Source organism: Pseudophryne corroboree, chromosome 5, assembly GCF_028390025.1.
Source record: "Pseudophryne corroboree isolate aPseCor3 chromosome 5, aPseCor3.hap2, whole genome shotgun sequence".
Taxonomy (NCBI): domain Eukaryota; kingdom Metazoa; phylum Chordata; class Amphibia; order Anura; family Myobatrachidae; genus Pseudophryne; species Pseudophryne corroboree.
The window spans coordinates 85,987,783-86,005,080 of NC_086448.1; the positions used below are offsets into that span (position 1 = coordinate 85,987,783).

The 17,298-nt window shown below is 48.1% G+C and overlaps 1 protein-coding gene across 1 annotated transcript in view; it reads right to left on the reverse strand.

The window, feature by feature from the left end:
- The window catches only part of SRI (sorcin), a 32,230-nt gene extending 22,417 nt beyond the window's left edge, over window positions 1–9,813 (reverse strand). Inside the window, exons 1-4 of the mRNA XM_063921447.1 lie at window positions 9,706–9,813; window positions 4,043–4,120; window positions 3,060–3,129; window positions 1,600–1,643 (exon numbers count right to left, since the gene is read on the reverse strand). Of these exons, the coding sequence (XP_063777517.1) occupies window positions 1,600–1,643; window positions 3,060–3,129; window positions 4,043–4,120; window positions 9,706–9,747 (234 nt within the window). The 5' untranslated portion in view covers window positions 9,748–9,813. The remainder of the gene's footprint in view (window positions 1–1,599; window positions 1,644–3,059; window positions 3,130–4,042; window positions 4,121–9,705) is intronic.
- Window positions 9,814–17,298: the final 7,485 nt, after the last annotated feature.

The window sequence follows — 17,298 nt, forward strand, 5'->3', positions numbered from 1 at the left end:
CAATCATGTAACGTGTGGCCCTAGTGGAAGTCACGTTTGTCTCCTCATCATCGACACTGGAGTCAGTATCCGTGTCTGCCATTTGAGGTAACGGGCGTTTTAAAGCCCCTGATGGCGTTTGAGACCCCTGGACAGGCACAAGCTGAGTAGCCGGCTGTCTCATGTCGTCAACTGTCTGTCGTAAAGAGCTGACACTGTCACGCAATTCCTTCCATAAGCTCATCCACTCAGGTGTCGACTCCCTAGGGGGTGACAACTCTATAATAGGCAATTGCTCCGCCTCCATCTCATTTTCCTCCTCAAACATGTCGACACAATCGTACCGACACACCGCACACACACAGGGAATGCTCTGATAGAGGACAGGACCCCACTAGCCCTTTGGGGAGACAGAGGGAGAGTATGCCAGCACACACCAGAGCGCTATATATAGACAGGAATACCACTATAAAATGTGCTTTTCCATTTATAGCTGCTGTTAGTATTAAAACTGCGCCAAATTAGTGCCCCCCTCTCTTTTTTACCCTTTTCTGTAGTGCAGGACTGCAGGGGAGAGTCAGGGAGACGTCCTTCCAGCGGAGCTGTGATGGAAAATGGCGCCCGTGTGCTGAGGAGATAGGCTCCGCCCCCTTCTCGGCGGCCTTTTCTCACGCTTTTTGGTGAGTTCTGGCAGGGGTTAAAATACATCCATATAGCCCTGGGGGTTATATGTGGTGTATTTATGCCAGCCAAGGTGTTTACATTGCTGCTCAGGGCGCCCCCCCCCTAGCGCCCTGCACCCTCAGTGACCGAAGTGTGAAGTGTGCCTGAGTAACAATGGCGCACAGCTGCAGTGCTGTGCGCTACCTTGTTGAAGACTGATGTCTTCTGCCGCCGATTTTACCGGATCTCTTCTTGCTTCTGGCTCTGTAAGGGGGCCGGCGGCGCGGCTCTGGGACCGAGCTCCGAGGCTGGGCCTGTGTTCGGTCCCTCTGGAGCTAATGGTGTCCAGTAGCCTAAGAAGCCCAAGCTGGCTGCAAGCAGGCAGGTTCGCTTCTTCTCCCCTTAGTCCCTCGATGCAGTGAGCCTGTTGCCAGCAGGTCTCACTGAAAATAAAAAACCTAAAACTAAACTTTCACTAAGAAGCTCAGGAGAGCCCCTAGTGTGCACCCTTCTCGGCCGGGCACAAAAATCTAACTGAGGCTTGGAGGAGGGTCATAGGGGGAGGAGCCAGTGCACACCAGGTAGTCCTAAAGCTTTACTTTTGTGCCCAGTCTCCTGCGGAGCCGGTATTCCCCATGGTCCTTACGGAGTTCCCAGCATCCACTAGGACGTCAGAGAAAGTATCATTCACCAGGCAATACTAGATCATATTATATTTATGTATCGCTTTCATAAAATCTAAGGTTGTAATACACACATTACCCTAAGATGGCGCTAACATGTTCTGCAATGCAATGTGTAATGCCGGTATGTGGAATACAATACAATATAAACACACTGCAAATAATGTGAACAATCATACGTCAGATGATCCTGCTTATGAAGATCCCTGTAGTTTAGTAATAAAAAAAAAAAAAAAAACAACACAACGTAAAAACACCCATGATAAAAAGATACATCCAACATGGCGATCATAAGTCTGCAGGTTTCCAAGTTAAAGGCTGTAAAATATACAAACACAGGTTAATGACAACATACTGTACTAATCAACGACACTCATTTAACATTAACTGAAAAGTATACCTTAATTATAATTAGGTTGTATTTGCACTTTGTCTACAGAACACGGAAAGACAGTGGCAGATTTTATTCACCACAAACAGCCTTTTGGGATTTTAGTGATCGCGTCAGCTGCCGACCCAAAGACACACTCGCTGTTACGGTCCTTTCTAAAAAAAAGTCAGCCGTGGCTGAAACGTTGCGCAAAAATCCACTCATTGCTGTGTTGCGATTCTGCCTTACTTATAAATATATATCAGGTTTTGAAAAGCCCTTCAAATTTTATTACTGGGGATTGGGATGGGGGGGTGGGGGGGGGGGATTCAGACCTGATTGCTGGGCTGCTAACTTTGCTGTCCTGCGTTCAGATAGTCGCCGCCTCCAGTGGGAGTGTATATTCACCGTGCAAGTGTGCGATGCCATCTGTACGCCGAGCTGCTAAAATCCACTTTGTGCAGTCTCTGCGCAGCCCAGGACTTACTCCTCCAGTGCGATGAGAATCAGGCTGATCGGGTCCGGAGCAGACGTCAGACACCCTCCCTGAAAACGCTGGGGCACGCCTGCATTTTCCGGACACTCCCAATAAACGGTCAGTTACCACCCACAAACTGCTTCCTCCTGTCAATCACCTTGCGAACGCCCGTGCGATCAGATTTTTCGCACCATCCTGTCGCTAACCGGCGATGCCCTTTGTTGCTGTGCGACGCGCGTGTGTATTGCGGTGCATGCGCAGTTAGTACCCGATCGCCCGCTGTGAGAAAACGTACAGCAGCGATCAGAAATGAATCACCCCCTTGGCTTTGCCCAGATGCGGTCACACAAAGCAGACTTTCTGGTACTATACTAACTGTAGCGTTTAGCGCCAGCAGCAAAATCGCTCTCTCAAAATAACGAAAAGCTTTATCCCAATCTATTTCTCAGTTTATACGCTCATGTTTGGGTAAGACATTTAACCCCTTCAGCACAGACCGTAGTAATTAGAGAACATGAACTAGCAGTTGTAATGTGTTTAAACACTAGTTCCGAGGTCGCAGAATTGGACCATCTGCGATACCATTGGCCACCTCAGTAACCCTGAGGTTATCCAGGGGGGAACTGCCTGCGACGATGCAAGCCTCGTTCTGCACATGCACAGACCCCCCCCTTTCTCAGAGATCGGGATTGCGTACATCACCCAATTAACCACAAATCACCGATTTATCAATTAAACACCAACCTTAAAACAAATGAAAAGCCTATGTGAGCTATTAAACACAGAAGTCCCTTATTTTATACAACTTTGTACTCTAGAATGTTAAAACCATTGTAAGTATCCATGCGTCCCACAAAAAGCAGTAACGTTACCATTACACACTCACGTTTATATCCGCCTGACATGCCGGCCTGTGTGAGACATCTCTGCAGCTCCTCGGACTCTATCTGACCATCCTTTAATGAAAGAAAACAATTATCACAGCAGGTTTTACAGCAAGAGCTTCAATTGTGCAATTTAGAAATACAATACTTATAGGGTTTCTTGCAAAACAACAATGTAGTCTATTCCCCGCTTGTATTGATATGTAAAGGGGGGTACTCACGGAGCGATATTCTAAGCAATCTGACTAGATTGCTTAGAATATCGGCAGGATCGCTCCGTGTGTAGCCCCCTCGGCGATAGCGATGCGCGGCCCCGCATATCGCTATCGCCGCTGCTAGATTGGCCTGCATGCAGGCCAATCTAGCGGGTCGCTCACTTCACCCGCTGGGTGAAGTGAGCGGCCCCCCCGTCTCCCCCCGCACGCTCAGCACAGATCGCGCTGTGCTGAGCGGCAGGAGAGATGTGTGCTGAGCGGTTCGCTCAGCACGCATCTCTCCTTGATCGGCCCGTGAGTACTGGGCTTTAGCTATGAACAGATCTCCCAAGGAAGAGTTTTAGGGTTGCAAAGTGTTTTATTAAGTCAGCACCCAAAGAAAATAGGATGTGGACTGAATGAATTGCAGCTGACTTACAAATTATATACGCAGGTTTTAAGTCATTCAAGGGAGGAGGGGAAGGGGGTTTAAATTCTAAGCAATGGATGCAATGAACCGTTCAGGAACGAGAAGTCGGGTCCGCCAGCATCGCAAGTATTCCCCCCCCCCCCACAGAGGTGCAAGGGGAAACGTGCAATATCTGCTCTTCCGTGAATGCCAAATATGTGCGCAGCCGTCCATAGCTGCTTTGATTTCAATTCCCACAAGAGCGCACGATGGCACATTAGGAATACTGGAGCTGTGTGCATTCATCAGAAGAGATTCATTACTGAAGGGAAATGGAGGCAACATCTACATCAGTCAAAGGAAAACAAAAGGGTCAGCTCACCTGGCCAGCAATGGCTGCAAAATAGCCATACAATGGATCTTGCTGCTGGTACGCAGGACCCCCGGGCGCACCACCATACTGTAAGGAAACAAACATAGACAGGTGATGACAATGTCCCCTCCAAACACATGATACTGCAACGCAATTATTAGATTAAGAACAATATTATATATATATCTATCCGGAGCGCCATACTTCTTCTTGGAGATATATAGCTAGAGATGTAAAATGCATCTAAACCCTCCCACCAGAACGCCCTGCATCCAGCAAGTGGAGGTAATAAGGATAATGGGACTGTGGGGTGTATTCAAACTGAAATCTGAATTGCAGTGTAAAAATAAAGCAGCCAGTATTTACCCTGCACAGAAACAAAATAACCACCCAAATCTAACTCTTTCTGCAAATGTTATATCTGCCCCCCCCCCCCTGCAGTGCACATGGTTTTGCCCAATTGCTAACAAACTTGCTGCTGCGTCAACTCAGAATTACCGCCATTATTGCATCCAGCTTAATGAAATAAATAGGAGAAAATCTCGGTCAGCGTGAATGACATCTCAAAATTCCCATTATTGTACAGAATGCTCCAATACGTATAAAGCATATTCCCGCAATAAGGGTGCAGACAGAACTTGCTGTGTAGCTCACAGCGCCTGAAACATGCAAGCAAGTTTAGGCCGTGCCCGCAATACAGTACGGCAGTCACGTCCTTCAGAGCAAAGGGCAAAAGCCCACTAGCTGCAATTAGGCAATGATATACCACACTGTGTCTACACAATATACTCTGCTAGCAGAAACAGCCAAGCAAGAGGCATCCCCTCCAGTCACAGAGCAGAGGCTGCAGGTTATGCAGCCATATGTAACAATCTATGCAGCACAGAGCATTATTCTCCATTAACCTGTGTTTATATAAGACAAACATATTAAGCAGCGCTCTACAGAGGTGGTTTGTTTAATCACAAATAAATAAAATAATAAGGCACCGACAGGTTCCTTCTGTACTATTGTCATGCAGGGAAGTCAAGGGAAAGGCTCATATTAACCACCCTTCACATACTATGCACTCCGTTATCAGTGTTGGCTCTCACACCCCGTTACTATGAGTCAGCGTAGCAGGATTAGTAATGCACACGCCTGTGTATATTAGTGCCGAGCCGTTAGCGGTGGTTACCACACACCTCAAAAGCAAGGTGCATTCCAGCCACAGAATGCCAGCCATCACTAGTACGCTCTATAGCACCTGTAAACACTTGTTTATAGCAACCAGGGAACATTAAACCTGCAATCCGGACAGTACAAGTTTCTCCATCATCTATTTCACGGTTCTGCAGCAGCTAGGCCTATTATTGAGCCATGCATGCTGCAATCTGGCAAATTGGCCATTTGTGAACAGATTTGCTCACTGTTGTAAATGGGGGAAGGTCATGCTACCCCCGCTGTTGCGATTGGTCAGGCTCTGAGAGGAGAATAGCCAATGAGTATGCTGGTCTGTTCAAATTATCTGCGGAAGTCAAAAGACAAAGGGGTCTATTCATGAAGCAGTGAAGTGTGGAGAAGTTGCCCATGGCAACCAATCAGCTGCTTCGTCTAATTTTATAGTATGCACTTTTATAGTATGCAGTTACCTCAACACTGATTGGTTGCCATGGGCAACTTCTCCACTGGCTCACTTCTCCACTCTTTTGACTGCTTCATGAATAGACCCCTATATAAGTGAACTTTACATTTCATTCTTTTTTTTTTTTTTTAAAGGCCTTTGCCCACCTATATCTTCCCCAATAGTCAAACATTAAGTCGCTTATCTCACGATTTCCCTTCTAATGTCGAATAAACACACACCCTGACTTGCGTCTGGACGCCCGTATAAATGCACACTTTCCATTCTAGACCCGGCTGTGATCTTAATAGAAGCCAATGGTATCCCCTCACATATATCACTGCAACCACAAGGGATGAATGACAAATATACCCCTCAATCCACCATTCATAGCGATTCCTGCTTAAACCATGGGGAAAGAATGGGCTGAATTAGTGCATTAGTGAATTCATTAGCATACCTAGAAGTTTAGGTCTATAGTGCCACTGGCGTTACTCTTAATTAATAATACAGGGAAGACATGACAGTAAGGCATGGGTAACCTATGACTCTGCAGCTGCAATTAAACTACAAGTCCCAGCACGCTATGCAAAAAAGCTGCCAGGGAATGCTGGGATCTGTAATTCCAAAACACTTGCAGAGTCACGGGTTGCCTGTTCCAGAATATCAGGAGCTTATCAGATTCTTTTGGACAGAACTGAAACACTGAGTTCATGACTGCATATGAAATGATTGCCCATGATATACCCTGACAATAAGTGGTAGGCGCAGTCTTTCCACTGCAATCCTCCATGGCTTGGCACAATGCTGCCCTTTTCCTGCTCATTAGGGGGCAACACGTTTAGGGGGAGATTTATCAAATCTTTAAAGTAGAGGTGTTGCCCATAATAACCAATCAGGTTCTAGCTGTCATTTTATAGACTGTACTAGTCAAATGATAGCTAGGATTTCATTGGCTGCTACAGGCTACACCTCTACTTCTCCTCTTTGTAAGGAATCATGGCCCTCATTCCGAGTTGATCGGTCGGTATTTTTCATCGCATCGCAATGAAAATCCGCTTAGTACGCATGCGCAATATTCGCACTGCGACTGCGCCAAGTAATTTAACAATGAAGATAGTATTTTTACTCACGGCTTTTTCATCGCTCCGGCGATCGTAATGTGATTGACAGGAAATGGGTGTTACTGGGCGGAAACACGGCGTTTTATGGGCGTGTGGATGAAAACGCTACCGTTTCCGGAAAAAACGCAGGAGTGGCCGGAGAAACGGGGGAGTGGTTGGGCGAACGCTGGGTGTGTTTGTGACGTCAAACCAGGAACGACAAGCACTGAACTGATCGCACAGGCAGAGTAAGTGTGGAGCTACTCTAAAACTGCTAAGTAGTTTGTGATCGCAATATTGCGAATACATCGGTCGCAATTTTAAGAAGCTAAGATACACTCCCAGTAGGCGTAGGCTTAGCGTGTGTAACTCTGCTAAATTCGCCTTGCGACCGATCAACTCGGAATGAGGGCCCATGTATTTATTGGTTTGGAATCTTGATGGATATTAAACTCTGCTAGACAACCAAGGCCACATATGAGAACAGCATGCCATAAAACTGAAGGACCTACCCCAAACCGAAGTCCGGAAATACCTAATACTTGGGTAGTTGACAAGATATAGCCGTGCAAAGGTCACACATTAAATGTGATTCAGCATATAGTTAGCCCATTTTATGGTCTCTATTTATTGCTGGATGTTGGAGATAACAGGAACACACAAATGTAATCATTAGTCATCCAAAGTCCGAGCCAATCCGATGGAAACATGACCGCAGCGGCAGCCACTCACAGGGCAAATGTGGAACAAAAACTGACCAAGCTGCCAGCCTGACCAGCAGCCGTGCCCAACTTTACGGCTTTAAAAAGGCCTAGATGTACCTGCTGCCTTTGTATTGCGCTCAGAGAGGGAGAAATGCTGAAAGCAAGTCACTTTGTTCTAATGAATCCTTTATTTTCAGCCCTTTAAATGACTGTCCCTGTTTACATGTATTCCAATTAAGGGGGTTATTCAATTAGGTCCGTTGTTTTCGCCTAGGTGAAAATAAAACTGGCCTTTTCGCTATTTTTAGAGCGAATGGGGATTCGCCCTATTCAATAGTAGGGCCATTTTTTCGCCTAGGCAAAAAAAAATTAAAAAAGGTGAAAAGGCTTTGCCGAAAATGCCTTAAAAAGGGCCTTAATTCAATAGGCAGGGAGGCAAATTCAATAGCGCTGAGACTACCGCAGCTAACTGAATACCACCCATAGGGGTCTATTTACTAAGCCTTGGATGGAGATAAAGTCGCTGGAGATAACGTACCAGCCAATCAGCTCCTAACTGTCATTTTTCAAACCCAGCCTGTAACATGGCAGTTAGGAACTGATTGGCTGGTACTTTATCTCCAGCGACTTTATCTCCATCCAAGGCTTAGTAAATAGACCCCTAAGCCTCTTATAGGCCCTACACACTGGGCGATCTGACTGAAAGATATGAGCGATCTCGTTCATTAATGAACGAGATACCGTTCATATCTTTCAGTGTGGAGGCACAAGCGATGAACGATGCGCGGCCCCGCGCTCGTTCATCGCTGGTGCCCCGTCGCCTGTGCATGCAGGCCAATATGGACGATCTCGTCCATATTTGCCTGCACTTCTATGGAGCTGGGTGACGGGGGGAGTGAAGAAACTTCACTCCCCCCGTCACCGGGTCGCCCGTATCCGCCGTCGGGCAGCTCGGCGGCGGATCGCTCAATGTGTAGGGCCTTTTAGAAGCAAACATTATTGATTATAAGACCAAACCTGCTGCAATTTACTCTTTTTCCAATCTAACTAATGTCATGTAGTATCTGCTACCTGGCCAAGGAAGGAACAAACTATTATGGGTACTATGCAAAAAGTAGGAAGTATTACCCAAGCCTAACCTCTTACAACACTATAACTGGCCTCACGAAAGACCAGCTAAAACAATTAATGTAGAATAGCACTGGGCTGTATAATATAGTGGAGCGCTTCTGTAACCTAGTCCTCATGGAACCCTAATGCTGGGTACACATTGGCCAATATATCAGACGGTCAACTGAACAGCCAATTTATTGTGAGTACAGCGGCGGGTGTGTACCAGCGATATGTCTGTGAACGACGTTGTTCACAGACATACTGCTCCGGCTGTGCAGCACAGTCAATGGCCGATATATCGGTGCATCATGCTATGTGTACGGACGGTCGGCCGACCGCCCATACAATTGCTGCAGAGGCCGCCGGTGACTGATATCACAACCGGGCGGGCACATGTAAATGCCCACCCAGATGTGATGTCAGGTACGACACATAGGGCCGACGATTGGCAAGTCTGCATGCACTTACCAGTTGTCAGATAGGTCGGCAGATCACCCGTCGTCCTAGTGTGTACCCCAACATAACAGTGCATAATGTCCAGATCATCAAGCTGGAGCACAGGTGTGTTAATTGACTAACACAACAGATCTACAGATAGGAATAATTATTCCTGAGGATACCTAGAAAACATGCACTGTCAGGGTTCCACAAGAACAGAGTTTGAGAAATACTTATGCAGGCCTCGGAGCCATGCCTGCCCAAGGAGTTCTCCAGAAAGGGTTAAAGGGCACTACGGTCAGTTGAATGGAACACCATCATTAGCAACTAATAAAGCAATCAAAATTGATCATTTTAAAACAACTTAATGCAGGAGGAGTGGGTACAAGTGCACCGAGCTTAGCAGGTACAATGAACCATGTGCACACTGGAGGCTGTACTTAATAAATAATACTATAACAATAGGAATAAGCCATAACAGCTGGTGTAAAGAGTATGAAGAAACCCTCCCCCTGCATCTTTGCAGCAGCACACTAATGGATGTAGAGGAGGCCAGCCTAGTTCCACAGTCCCCCGGGTCCTGTATGAAGCAGACCATTGCAGATAGCTGTACAGCAATCCCTGCATGTACAGTGCACCCATAAATAAACCTTCCATATCCAACCAGCAGCCCACCAACACCATCCCGGGGCCTGTGTGCAAAGGACTTACCCCAGCCTGATAGTAGCCCCCTCCTGCTCCTGGATAAGCCATTGCTGCAATGAGAGATCTGAATGCACAATGAGAATAGAGATCCGGCCGGTGACCTCACTCTGGTAACTAGTACCGCTAAGCCCCGCCTACTCCTCCCTGCACTGAGAGGTGGGCGGGGGCCGCATCCGGCATTCCTCCGCCAGCCCCATACCCCACCATCAGGGATTTCCCTAATTCCCCTGGCTGATAGCTGCCTGTTATCTCCTGTTACTGTTCCTCTCTCTCACACACATAACACAGAGAGACAGCAGAACAAAGCCTGATGATTTACTCCCAGTAAAGCTCAGTACAGCCCAGCACTGTTGTGAATGATGTTGTGATGTGGAGGCATGTTGGTGTGTAACCCTGCATTTACAATCCCTCTGCTGGATTCAGCTGTTTATGCGTTTTGCTCTTTTATAGCTTAAACTAAGTCACTGGCTGCATAGCCAGATTAAGGGGGTGTCGCAGGGCATACAGTACCCCGGACCCCCCTTTGTTAGGGGGCCCCCCAGCCAGAGCACACCGACATCGCTAGCTTTCACTCTCACGCAGTAGCAGAGCCAGACAGCCAGAATGCGAGCAGGGCAGTATTGAGTATATACTGCGAGCAGGGCAGTATGTATTGCAGGCAGAGGGGATGCGGTCAAGATCCCGCCGGACAGGATTCCGGCGGTCGAAATACCAACACTGGGATTCCGACCGGCACAATCGCGACATATTCTCCCTCTGTGGGTGTGCGTTGCGCTCGCCCCCCTGTCGGGATTGAGCCAGTCGGAATCCCGGTGTCGGTATTCCGACCGCCGGGATCCCGTCTGGCAGGATTTCGTACTGATCCCAGGCAGAGTATCAGGTTTTATGAGCTGCTGATTGAGCTTTCTGACCAGAGGAGACCAGAGGAGAGATAGGAGGGCGGAGAGAGCTGTAAGTGACACAAGGATCCCAGCTTCTCCTCCTCTCTGCCTGGGTGTCTGGGTCCTATGTAACCTGGCATTATTCAACTATTAGCTTATATCTAATATACCTAGGGTGACCATATTATCCCTTTTACCTGGGACGCTCATGGATTACACAGGTTCTGGGGCTGACTGACTTCAAGCCTACATTTCAGCTGGTTTTAATCAGCCACAAAACCTGTGTAATCCATGAGCGTCCAGCTGAAAGGGATAATATGGTCACTCTAAATATACCCCATTGGATTAAATTTAATATACACAATCCATACATCCTAACATGACCCAGTCCTGGAGGGACAACATGCTATCTTCTTAAGTTATGATTGCAATCACCTGTGGTGAAGCACCTTTCTTATATATTAAATAGTTCAACACAGGTGACACCAATCATATATTAACAAGGAAGTCCAGGTAGAGAGCATTTTGTCCCTCCTGGAATGGGTCATGTTGGGGGGGTATGCACAATCCAAAATACACTCCCCCGCCTTCCACCGGGGACCCTCTTATCTTAAGTGCCCCGAGGCTTAATCCGGCCCTGGTACTACCCTTTAGTCTTTCCTAGCAGGAGGCTACGACTGCATCTAAATCTGGTACCAGGGTGGGAAAGAAAAAATCTACACCTTAGTAGGTCTCTGATTATTAAGGTGAAGAGAAGGGAAGGAAGAAAAGCTAGGTGATCCCCACATTGCATACGGTGGCAGCATTTGTACTAAGGGCTATGACTTTGGGCCTGATTCTCATGTGTCTGCAATGTGTCTGGTCAAGATGAATACTCTCCCTAAACTGTTATATATTCTTAAAACTTTACTGATAGGAGTTCCAGACTCCTGGTTCTGGTCCACACAATTGCTAATACAACAATATGTATGGTTCCGTAAAAGGCCCCAGATAAGCCATAATGTTATTACGAGACCTGTTCGGCGAGGGGGTTTTCAATTGTCAGATATGAAGACATATTACCATGCAATATTGCAGTGCCGTAACTAGGCATTTTAGCGCTGTGTGCAATGCCCCATCCGCACACACCTAGTTAGGGCACTGCAATATTGCTTAATAGAATCTTGGACTGGACTAGGAATTGGGAGTGTAAACAATGGGTGGCGTTAGAAGTTAAATTACTTCACAGAAAGGGTAGTGGATGTGTGGAATAGCCTCCCATCAGAGGTGGTAGAGGCTAAGACTGTAGGGCAATTTAAACATGCTTGGGACAGGCATATGAATATCCTTACAAAGAATTAAGGTTAAAAAAGGGTTGAGATTGCCTAAAGGATAAAATAAAAAAGGGGCAGACTAAATGGGCCAAGTGGTTCTTATCTGCCGTCAAATTCTATGTTTCTCTGACGTCCTAGTGGATGCTGGGGACTCCGTAAGGACCATGGGGGATAGCGGCTCCGCAGGAGACTGGGCACAAAAGTAAAGCTTTAGGACTACCTGGTGTGCACTGGCTCCTCCCCCTATGACCCTCCTCCAAGCCTCTGTTAGATTTTTGTGCCCGAACGAGAAGGGTGCACACTAGGTGGCTCTCCTGAGCTGCTTAGTGAAAAGTTTAGTTTAGGTTTTTTATTTTCAGTGAGACCTGCTGTCAACAGGCTCACTGCATCGAGGGACTAAGGGGAGAAGAAGCGAACTCACCTGCGTGCAGAGTGGATTGGGCTTCTTAGGCTACTGGACACCATTAGCTCCAGAGGGATCGAACACAGGCCCAGCCATGGAGTCCGGTCCCAGAGCCGCGCCGCCGGCCCCCTTACAGAGCCAGAAGCAAGAAGAGGTCCGGAAAATCGGCGGCAGAAGACATCCTGTCTTCACCAAGGTAGCGCACAGCACTGCAGCTGTGCGCCATTGCTCCTCAGCACACTTCACACTTCGGTCACTGAGGGTGCAGGGCGCTAGGGGGGGGCGCCCTGAGCAGCAATTAAAACACCTTGGCTGGCGAAAATACATCACATATAGCCCCCAGGGCTATATGGATGAATTTTAACCCCTGCCAGAATCCATAAAAAAGCAGGAGAAAAGTCCGCGAAAAAGGGGCGGAGCCTATCTCCTCAGCACACTGGCGCCATTTTCCCTCACAGCTCCGTTGGAGGGAAGCTCCCTGGCTCTCCCCTGCAGTCACTACACTACAGAAAGGGTTAAAAAAGAGAGGGGGGCACAAATTAGGCGCAGTATTAACAATACAGCAGCTATAAGGGGAAAAACACTTATATAAGGTTATCCCTGTATATATATAGCGCTCTGGTGTGTGCTGGCAAACTCTCCCTCTGTCTCCCCAAAGGGCTAGTGGGGTCCTGTCCTCTATCAGAGCATTCCCTGTGTGTGTGCTGTGTGTCGGTACGTTTGTGTCGACATGTATGAGGAGGAAAATGATGTGGAGGCGGAGCAAATTGCCTGTAATAGGGATGTCACCCCCTAGGGGGTCGACACCTGAGTGGGTGAACTGTTGGAAGGAATTAACAGTGTCAGCTCTTTACAAAAGATAGTGGTTGACATGAGACAGCCGGCTACTCAGCTTGTGCCTGTCCAGACGTCTCATAGGCCGTCAGGGGCTCTAAAGCGCCCGTTACCTCAGATGGCAGATACAGACGCCGACACGGATACTGACTCCAGTGTCGACGGTGAAGAGACAAATGTGACTTCCAGTAGGGCCACACGTTACATGATTGAGGCAATGAAAAATGTTTTACACATTTCTGATAATACGAGTACCACCAAAAGGGGTATTATGTTCGGTGAGGAAAAACTACCTGTAGTTTTCCTGAATCTGAGAAATTAAATGAGGTGTGTGATGAAGCGTGGGTTTCCCCCGATAACAACTGATAATTTCTAAAATGTTATTGGCATTATATCCTTTCCCGCCAGAGGTTAGGGTGCGTTGGGAAACACCCCCTAGGGTGGATAAAGCGCTCACACGCTTGTAAAAACAAGGGCTCTACCCTCTCCTGAGATGGCCGCCCTTAAGGATCCTGCTGATAGAAAGCAGGAGGGTATCCTAAAATGTATTTACACACATACTGGTGTTATACTGCGACCAGCAATCGCCTCAGCCTGGATGTGCAGTGCTGGGTTGGCGTGGTCGGATTCCCTGACTGAAAATATTGATACCCTAGATAGGGACAGTATATTATTGCCTATAGAGCATTTAAAAGATGCATTTCTATATATGCGTGATGCACAGCGGAATATTTGCCGACTGGCATCAAGAGTAAGTGCGTTGTCCATTTCTGCCAGAAGAGGGTTATGGACACGACAGTGGTCAGGTGATGCGGATTCCAAACGGCATATGGAAGTATTGCCTTATAAAGGGGAGGAGTTATTTGGGGTCGGTCTTTCAGACCTGGTGGCCACGGCAACAGCTGGGAAATCCACGTTTTTACCCCAGGTCGCCTCTCAACATAAGAAGACGCCGTATTATCAGGCACAGTCCTTTCGTTCCCATAAGGGCAAGCGGGCAAAAGGTTCCTCATTTCTGCCCCGTGACAGAGGGAGAGGAAAAAGGCTGCAGAAATCAGCCAGTTCCCAGGAACAGAAGCCCTCTCCCGCCTCTGCCAAGCCCTCAGCATGACGCTGGGGCTTTACAAGCGGACTCAGGCAGGGTGGGGGCCCGTCTCAAGAATTTCAGCGCGCAGTGGGCTCACTCGCAAGTAGACCCCTGGATCCTTCAGGTGGTATCTCAGGGGTACAAATTGGAATTCGAGACGTCTCCCCCTCGCCGTTTCCTAAAGTCGGCTTTACCGACGTCTCCCTCCGACAGGGAGGCAGTTTTGGAAGCCATTCACAAGCTGTATTCCCAGCAGGTGATAATCAAGGTACCCCTCCTGCAACAGGGAAAGGGGTATTATTCCACACTGTTGTGGTACCGAAGCCGGACGGCTCGGTGAGACCGATTTTAAATCTAAAATCTTTGAACACTTACATACAGAAGTTCAAATTCAAGATGGAGTCACTCAGAGCAGTGATTGCGAACCTGGAAGAAGGGGACTACATGGTGTCTCTGGACATAAAGGATGCTTACCTTCATGTCCCAATTTACCCTTCTCACCAAGGGTACCTCAGGTTTGTGGTACAGAACTGTCACTATCATTTTCAGACGCTGCCGTTTGGATGGTCCACGGCACCCCGGGTCTTTACCAAGGTAATGGCCGAAATGATGATACTCCTTCGAAGGAAGGGAGTTTTAGTTATCCCTTACTTGGACGATCTCCTGATAAGGGTAAGATCCAGAGAACAGTTGGAGGTCGGTGTAGCACTATCTCAGGTAGTGTTGCGGCAGCACGGTTGGATTCTCAATATTCCAAAATCACAGCTGGTTCCGACGACTCGTCTTCTGTTCCTAGGGATGATCCTGGACACAGTCCAGAAAAAAGGTGTTTCTCCCGGAGGAGAAAGCCAGGGAGTTATCCGAGCTAGTCAGGAACCTCCTAAAACCGAGCCAAGTCTCAGTGCATCAATGCACAAGGGTTCTGGGAAAAATGGTGGCTTCCTACGAAGCAATCCCATTCGGCAGATTCCACGCAAGAACTTTCCAGTGGGACCTGCTGGACAAATGGTCCGGGTCGCATCTTCAGATGCATCAGCGGATAACCCTGTCACCAAGGACAAGGGTGTCCCTCCTGTGGTGGTTGCAGAGTGCTCATCTTCTAGAGGGCCGCAGATTCGGCATTCAGGACTGGGTCCTGGTGACCACGGATGCCAGCCTGCGAGGCTGGGGAGCAGTCACACAGGGAAGGAATTTCCAGGGCTTATGGTCAAGCCTGGAGACATCACTTCACATAAATATCCTGGAGCTAAGGGCCATTTACAATGCTCTAAGCTTAGCAAGACCTCTGCTTCAAGGTCAGCCGGTGTTGATCCAGTCGGACAACATCACGGCAGTCACCCACGTAAACAGACAGGGTGGCACAAGAAGCAGGAGGGCAATGGCAGAAGCTGCAAGGATTCTTCGCTGGGCGGAAAATCATGTGATAGCACTGTCAGCAGTATTCATTCCGGGAGTGGACAACTGGGAAGCAGACTTCCTCAGCAGACACGACCTCCACCCGGGAGAGTGGGGACTTCACCCAGAAGTCTTCCACATGATTATAAACCGTTGGGAAAAACTCGACAGGTATTGCGCCAGGTCAAGGGACCCTCAGGCAATAGCTGTAGACGCTCTGGTAACACCGTGGGTGTACCAGTCAGTGTATGTGTTCCCTCCTCTGCCTCTCATACCCAAGGTACTGAGAATTATAAGATGGAGAGGAGTAAGCACTATATTCGTGGCTCCGGATTGGCCAAGAAGGACTTGGTAACCGGAACTTCAAGAGATGCTCACGGAGGATCCGTGGCCTCTACCTCTAAGAAGGGACCTGCTCCAGCAAGGACCCTGTCTGTTCCAAGACTTACCGCGGCTGCGTTTGACGGCATGGCGGTTGAACGCCGGATCCTGAAGGAAAAAGGCATTCCGGATGAAGTCATCCCTATCCTGATCAAAGCCAGGAAGGATGTAACCGCAAAACATTATCACCGCATTTGGCGAAAATATGTTGCGTGGTGCGAGGCCAGTAAGGCCCGACGGAGGAATTTCAACTGGGTCGATTCCTACATTTCCTGCAAACAGGTGTGTCTATGGGCCTGAAATTGGGGTCCATTAAGGTTCAAATTTCGGCCCTGTCAATTTTCTTCCAAAAAGAACTAGCTTCAGTCCCTGAAGTTCAGACGTTTGTAAAAGGGGTACTGTATATACAGCCTCCTTTTGTGCCTGCAGTGGCACCTTGGGATCTCAATGTAGTTTTGGGTTCCAAAAGTCACATTGGTTTGAACCACTTAAATCTGTGGAGTTAAAATATCTCACATGGAAAGTGATCATGCTGTTGGCCCTGGCCTGGGCCAGGCGCGTGTCAGAATTGGCGGCTTTATCCTGTAAAAGCCCTTATCTGATTTTCCATTCGGACAGGGTGGAATTGAGGACTCGTCCTCAGTTTCTCCCTAAGGTGGTTTCAGCGTTTCACCTGAACCAACCTATTTGTGGTGCCTGCGGCTACTAGGGACTTGGAGGACTCCAAGTTGCTAGACGTTGTCTGGGCCCTGAAAATATATGTTTCCAGGACGGCTGGAGTCAGAAAATCTGACTCGCTGTTTATCCTGTATGCACCCAACAAGCTGGGTGCTCCTGCTTCTAAGCAGACTATTGCTCGTTGGATTTGTAGTACAATTCAGCTTGCACATTCTGTGGCAGGCCTGCCACAGCCAAAAATCTGTAAATGCCCACTCCACAAGGAAGGTGGGCTCATCTTGGGCGGCTGCCCGAGGGGTCTCGGCTTTACAACTTTGCCGAGCAGCTACTTGGTCAGGAGCAAATACGTTTGTAAAATTCTACAAATTTGATACCCTGGCTGAGGAGGACCTGGAGTTCTCTCATTTGGTGCTGCAGAGTCATCCGCACTCTCACGCCCGTTTGGGAGCTTTGGTATAATCCCCATGGTCCTTACGGAGTCCCCAGCATCCACTAGGACGTCAGAGAAAATAAGAATTTACTTACCGATAATTCTATTTCTCGTAGTCCGTAGTGGATGCTGGGCGCCCATCCCAAGTGCGGATTGTCTGCAATACTGGTACATAGTTATTGTTACCAAAAATCGGG